General features: G+C 59.1%; 1 protein-coding gene across 1 annotated transcript in view; it reads right to left on the bottom strand.

The window, feature by feature from the left end:
* The window catches only part of Col26a1 (collagen type XXVI alpha 1 chain), a gene marked incomplete in the record, with an annotated part of 23,365 nt that overhangs the window by 15,243 nt on the left and 975 nt on the right, over positions 1–7,147 (bottom strand). Inside the window, 1 exon segment of the mRNA XM_055606623.1 lies at positions 1,269–1,330. Coding sequence (XP_055462598.1) covers positions 1,269–1,325 — 57 coding nt within the window.

Below are 7,147 nucleotides of genomic sequence, written 5' to 3'. Positions count from 1 at the left end.
CTCCCTCCCTCCTTCCTTCTTCCTTCCCTCCCTTCTCCCTCCCTCCTTCCTTCCTTCCTTCCTTCTTCCTTCCCTCCCTCCCTCCCTCCCTTCTCCCTCCCTCCTCCCTCCTTCCCTTCTTCCCTCCCTCCTTCCTCCTTCCTTCAGAGTCTTGCTCTGTAGCTCAGAGCCTCAGGCTCACCATCACCCACCCCGGGAGTGCTGGGATAGCAGGGTTAGAGTCAGGAGCATCTTCACTGATTCACATTCCCTGTGCACATTTGTGTGGAGGCCGGAGGATGATCTCAGATGTCCCTTGAGCCCTGCTTTTTGAGACAGGGTCTCTCCCTGGGACCCGAGCCTCACCAAGTAAGCTAGGCTGGCTGTCCTGCCAGCCCTGAGCCCCCTACCCCATCTCCTCCTCCAGCACCATGCCTGGGTTTTCCGGGGTGCTGGGAATGGAATCCAGGTCCCCATGCTTTACTGACTGGGCAGAATCTTCCACCCACACCATGGGAATTTGGGTTCCTTGAGGTCTGATGCAAATAGAAACTTGTGGCTGTCTCCAGCTTCCAGAGAGACCCCTTTCTGTCTGGAGCTCAGGGGTCCTGCCTTCCTGGAAGGCCAGGCTGCTCTAGAACTGTGTCCTCAGCAGCCCCCAGCTCCTGTCCCAGCTCCTCTGCTCCCGTCCCAGCCCTCTGTGCATGCTGGGAACAGAGCCTGGCCCTGCAGAGGTGTGCCCTCTGCTTCTGGCCATGGAGGCTCTGTGCCTAGGATGAGTGTGCGGAGGGCACGGGAGGTCAGCGTTCACTGAAGACCTCACCCAGTGGGGCCTGAGCAGCTGGGTGTGCACAATCTGGAAGGTGCCCGCTCGACAGCGTCCCAGAGGAAAGGACTGTGCCCATCTCCCCGCAGATGTGCCTGGCTGAGCTCCCCGTGCGTGTGCCCTGGGTGCCCAACCTGTGAGCGGCCACGCTGGGTGGTGATGCAGCCGCCTCCCCCTCACCCACATTCCCGACGGCACGCCCGGGGCGCCCTCTGTGGACTTGCTGCTCCTGCTGGCCGGCCTCCCCAAGTCTTCTCCTGAGCGCCCGGGCCTGGGCCCAAGCCAGCGCTTAGCTGGGAGTGTGACCCCTTCGGGAGCAGGCCTCACAGCCACTCCCTGGGCCTGTGAGCTCTTCCCGTCCCAGGAGGCTGGTCCACCCCAGCCAGCACACCTCACCAGTTCTCAGCGCCGAGACCTGGCTGCCCAGGCTAGCCCGCCCTCCCCGACCACCCAGCAGGCTAACCTTGGCCTCCAACATGGTCAGCCGCTCACTCATGTCACTGAGCCGGGTACAGTTCATGCATTCTGAAAGAGAGAGAGGGGGGATGAAGGTCCGAGCCCACACCCAGGGGAGCCCACACCCAGGGGAGCCCACGCCCAGGGCGCCACCAGCCGGGGCCCCTCACAGCTGGGTGAGGAATCGCTGATGGTTCCCCATCGGGGCCTCGTCCTCGAAGCTTGCTGTGCCAGCCTGGGAAGCGCCGCCAAGGAGGACGTGCGGAAGGCTAGCATGTAAGGGGGGGGTGTGTGTGAAGGCTGCTGGGCCCTGACGAACTCGGGGACCCGAGGGAGCAAAAGTGGGGAGCAGCTTGGATGCAGCGGCCTCTGGGGGAGGCCGGGCCAGCATATAGCCAGCTCACAGCGGGTGCTCACAGCGTGTATGTGTGTGTGTGTGTGTGTGTGTGTGTGTGTGTTTGTGTGTGTGTACCCAGAAGCCTGAGGGTGGCAGGAGAGGGCTCCGGGAAGGGGAAGTGAAGTTTGCAGGTTTTAGGCCCCTGCAGAGGGCTAGGCTAAGGCTCGGCTCAGGCTCCGCTTGGGAGGGCTGCCTGAGCGGGAGCCCCGGCCTCCACCTCCAGCACTCGGAAGCCGTGCTCGTGTGGTGCCTTGGGTCCCTGCACACGCGTGAGGCAGGGGATACCAGGATCACCACAGCTGGGTACCAAGTCCGAGACCAGCCTTCGGTACATGAGACCCTGCCTCACAACACAACCAACTAACAACACACAACCAACGGACCCCAGAGATTCCCTCGGCTCTGTGCATAGCTGCTCACACCTATGGTCCCGGCACATGAAAGGCTGAGCAGGACGACACCGAGAAGTCTAGGTTAGCCCAGTGGGCAGAGCGACTTCCAGGCTGGACTGGGCTGCACAGCTAGACCCTCTCGCTCTCTCTCTCACACACACATGCACGCACACACACACGCACACGCACGCACCCCCCACATGCACACAGCCACCAGTCTCAACGCCCCCCTAGGCTTCGTCTCTTCTGGACTTTGTGTCTTTACGTCCGTCTCCCATATCAAAGCTCTTTAATGTGGAAAAGAGTCGGTTCAAAGCCGAGCGGAGAGCGCTGGTTGCTTTAGGCCTCGAGGCGAAGCTCTCAGCCGCTTCTGTTCTTTGCCCAGTTCAAGGCCTGGGTGTGCAGGAACTTCCTGGAGAAGCCGATGCCCAGAGACCCAGAGCTGCACCCTGGCGGCTGCTGGGCCTCGGACACATGCTGCCCTGAGAGGCAGGAACCCCGAGCAGGTGTCCTCCGGGGGGTCCGGCAGTCCTGGTGTGCCCAGGGCTGAGACAGAGGCGCTAGTTGTCTTGAGTGGGCACAGGCCGAGCTGGGCTACCTGCCTGGTGTGCCAACCGGAGAAGGAATGAACTAGACACGGTGCTGCCACTCACGACCCCGTCCTCCAGAGCTGGGGCTAGGAGGATCTGAAGTTTCAGGTCAGCCATGTAAGCCTCTACCCAGAGACGCACAGGCTGGGCTTGCGTGAAAGTACGAGGCCTGAGCGCAAACCCCCAGAACTGGTGTGCAAAGCCAGGTGCAGGCGCTGGCGACCCGAGGGTCAACACCAGGGCTCACAGCCTGGCAGGACAAAACCAGCCTCCACAGCTGTCCCGTGACCTCTGCACACACATGCACGTACAAAATACATAAAACGTAAAAAAGCGTGGTGTGTCGGCCCTCCTGCAGGGCCCTCCATGCAGCCTCCAGCTGGACCTGACTCAATGGCGAGAACTGTGAGGCTGCATGGAACCCCCCCCACACACACACATACACACACACACACCGATCCCTCCCTCTTACCCCAGGCTGCTCCATAAACAGGTTTTGGGAACAAAGGCCCTTCCCCCTCCCATAAAACTGTCATTCCGATACATAACACAGATTAAGGAGGAGGATAAGCACTGACACGAGGGGAGGAAGGAGGGACTGTGCAGCGTCCCAGCTGGGAACAGACAGGGCTTTAGGAAAAGCAGGAGGGGGAGGCGCCTTCCCGTTAAAGGGGTAGATTGAACGCACATGTCCCCCTCCAGGGGCCCTGGAGGGGAGGGAAAGAACAGAAGACAGGAGGGTGAGCGGGCAGAGGCCACCTCAGCACCGCCTGCGCCACCAGCATCTGAGGCAGAACGCAGGGATGCGGCCCTCGCATCCCTGCCAGCCCAGAGGCGGGAGCCCCAGCTGAGGCCGGAGCCAGAGGGAGGGTCCTCGCAGGGACGGAGCAGCCAGGAAGCAGAAGGCGAGGGTTAGGGGGGCCACGGTGAACCCCTGTGCCCGGGACCTGTCTCCTGCTGTGCGTGCGTGCGTGCGTGCGTGTGTGCGTGAGCGCGCAGATGGGGTGTGCAGCCTGAGAGGGGCCTGGAGGATCCCGGAGTCACAGCCACGGCTACTACGCCCTTAACAGCGTGAGCAAGAACCAAACACGGCACAGACCCCGCTGTCGGCCCTCCAGCCCCGTGTCCCCTTCGCCCACCCCTCCCGAGGCCCCGACCCGTGCCCACCTGCCCTCACACTCCCTACACACCCTCACGTCTCCCCACCATCTCCCCACCTCCTGCCACCTGCTTTCTCCCAGGCACGTCACCTGCCCCCATCCCCCACACCTCACCCCTACCCCCACCTCATTGCCCACCCACCCCCACTCACTCCTCCCACTCACCTCTACCTACCCCCATCCTGTCCCTGACCCACCATCCCACGCCCCCCTCCTACCCCGCCTGCCCAGCACCAACCCCCAATCCTCTCCCTACACAACCTCCCGAAGGGCGTCCCCACCCCCCACTGGCTGTGGGTGACAGTTCGCGTGAGCAGCGGTGAGCGGCTCTTCTCTTCCATTTCCCAGCAGCCACGACCTCAAGGCAGTTGGGACTTTGGACTTTTTCTTTCTTTTTTCTTTTTGAGACAAGGTTTTCTGTCGTCCAGACTGGCCGTGAACTCGCTATGTAGCCCAGGCTGACTTTGAACTCTTGATCCTCCGGTCTCTACCTGACTTCTGGGACTCAAAGCTCACACCACCGTGCCTGCTTGGCCAGTATTGCAGAAGCGATTTTCACCTTGAACTTTGGCCCCTCGTGCCCGATGAGGAGGCCCCCACCTCACCTCAGGGGACCACCACCGAGAGCCGGAGGCCGTGGCAGACCTGGTTGTGGTAAATTAGCCTTGGCCCTCTCAGGGCTCTGGGCCAGCAGCACGTGCCCGAGGCCTCTAACGGTTTCTGGGGGCTGCTTCAGGGTCCGGAGCAGCAGGTTAGACCTGGGCGGGGGCAAGGGCGGCCGGGGAGCCGGAGGGGCTGCGGGAGCAGCATCTGCTGGGGCTTCGGCTGCTGTGGCAGGTGTGCGAAGACTCGGGGTGGGTGAGGCCTCCTGCTCCCCAGCCGTGTGCACACCCGTGCCGTCATTCTGAGCAGGCCTTCCACATCTGGCCGTCTTACGGCCCCGCTGCAACAGGTCACCAGTGGGCAGTTAAGCCCGTTTAATTTGATCTGATTATTAAGCTTCGTAGGTGGGGCCGGCCTGTCCCCTGGCTGGGCACCCACCCGCAGATTTCTCTGCCTTGCTCTGGGCCTCGTGGCCTTGACTCTGCGGAACAGTGCACTGAGCTTCCATGGCAGGATTCCAGGCTGTTTCCCACTGGCAGGCGGGACTGAGCAGCTGTTTCACGCTTACCCCTGACTTCTTTCCCAGGACGCATCTCCAGGGGAAACCTTTCTCCCCCAAGTTGCCTTTTTTCAGGCTGTTTTATCACAGCAAGAGGCTGAAAATGCACATTCAGAAAAGAAAAGATTTTAAAGCTGATAGAAAAATCAGTAAAGGATTGAGATATTGGGATTTTTCTTTTTAAACAAAATTAGAAGGAAAAAGAGTGTGAAAAGTGGAGAGAGGAATAAAAGCATTTTAAAAGGCGTATAGTTGCAAAATTTTCTGATGCTCAGAGGTAAGGAAAATAACAGACATTTTCAAAGACAAAGGGAAGCCATTGGGAAGTCTCATAAATCAGGTCAGCGCTGGAACCCTGAGCAGTAACGGTGCAGGGGCAGGTGGGGCCTAGCCATCCTCTTCTGAGAAAGATGGCGTTTGTGGCTAAGGTTCTATACCCAGCACAACTGTCACCCAAGATTTGAGCCTGCAGTGAAGACCTTGGTTTTAGACACAACCCTGAAACGCGTTTCATACTCCACAAGCCTCCTCTCAGACTGTGACATAAGAACACGACCCGAAGAATAAACCAGAAAGAAGAAAACACAAGACACGAATATGCAAAAATGGAGAGTTCAACAAGCCTTTGAACTACGGACCCAAGGATCCTCCTGCCTCCGTGCTGGGCTGACCGGTGTCCGTCAGGTGTGCAATGCTGGGGTGACCTCCCCAAATTTGGGGGGGGGGGTAGCTGCTCTACCAACTTTTCCACGTCCCCAGCACCTGCTTCCCTTTTTAAAAATTTGAAGCCTTGAAGAACTGACTTTTTCCCATATAGGATATATTTGGAAAAAGTTGTTTTTGGCCTCCTGCAGGCTTTGAATGCATCCTCTCACTAGGCTACACCCCGGCCCAATGACACAATCAGTCACATTTTTTTAAATGGGAAAAGGGCATCAGTGCTGTATAAAAAGGACAAAATTGAATCTGTATTCGGTCTGTAAGTATATAAAAGATGGATGGCCGGGGATGGAGGAAGGTGAGGGAAAACAAGAATAGTTACATCAGAGTGGGCAAATTCCCCTCGTTTTTTATAGAACTCCTGGGTGGCGGCACGTCTTGGCCAGTCTGCTCATCTAAAAATAGGGTTGGCCATCTCTACCTCATCAGAGTGGTGGGGGCTGGGGACAAGTCAAGGGATAAAGGGTGTCTATTTTTTCCATTTCCTTCCCCCTCTCCTCTCTGTCTCTCTCTCCCTCTCTCTCCCTCCCTCTCTGTCTCTCCTTCTCTCTCTCCCCCTGTCTTCCTCCCTCTCTCCCCCTCTCTCTCTCCAGCCCCTCCCATTTGTTTTTTGAGACAAAGTAGCCCAGGTTGACCTCAAACTCATTCTGCAGTTGACGGGGGCTTTGAACCTCTGATCCCTTGATCTACCTCCTGAGTGCAGGAATTGCAGGCACAGCAACCACATCTTGCTCAGGCAGCGCTGGTGATGGACACCGGTGCCTCCAGCGTTAAGACGCTCGGCTCTCCACCCTCGGAGCCTCATCCTAGACCGAGGGGTCGGTCTTGACTTTACTTCTCTGCCTCAGCCCCTGAGAGGCCAGGTCCCCAGGGGTGGCCAAGGTCCAAGCGTCCAGATTTAGCTCCAGCTCTGAGCTCTCGCTATGGGCCCTGCGCCCCAGGCCTCTCCCGCAGCTCCGGCGGCTTTTGGTCAAGGTGCCATAGCCGAAGCCCTGACGCCACACGGAAGAGGGAACGAGGTAGGCATTTAGTGGACAAGCGTGGAGTCTTAGGTTACGGTGCCGAGATGGAACACAACGATCGAAGTGACGTGGGGAGGGAAGGGTTTATGTGGCTCACGTGTCCACGTCCCAGTCCGCCACTGAGAAAGCCGGGACGGGAACTCAGGGCAGGAACCTGGGGCGGGGTTTGTCGGAGGCCACAGAGGGCGCTGCTCCCTGGCTCGCTCACAGCTTCCTTAGAGAACCCAGGACCTCAGCCCGGGGATGGCACCCCCACACGGGCTGGGGCTCCCCATCCATCACTCCTTAAGAAAATGCCTTATAGTGGGTCTTACGGGGGCATTTTCTCAGCTGAGGTTCCCTCCTTCCAGATGAGTGCAGCGTGTGTCACGCTGACAGAAACCTAGCCAGGACACGGAGGGCCACGGCTCAGCCAGGGGTGAGGGCCACGGCTCAGCCAGGGG

Source organism: Psammomys obesus, unplaced genomic scaffold (assembly GCF_907164565.1).
Source record: "Psammomys obesus unplaced genomic scaffold, mPsaObe1.curated_primary_1811, whole genome shotgun sequence".
Lineage (NCBI taxonomy): Eukaryota > Metazoa > Chordata > Mammalia > Rodentia > Muridae > Psammomys > Psammomys obesus.
The sequence above is the reverse complement of the archived record's forward strand: the minus strand, read 5'-3'. Positions and strand labels throughout refer to the sequence as shown.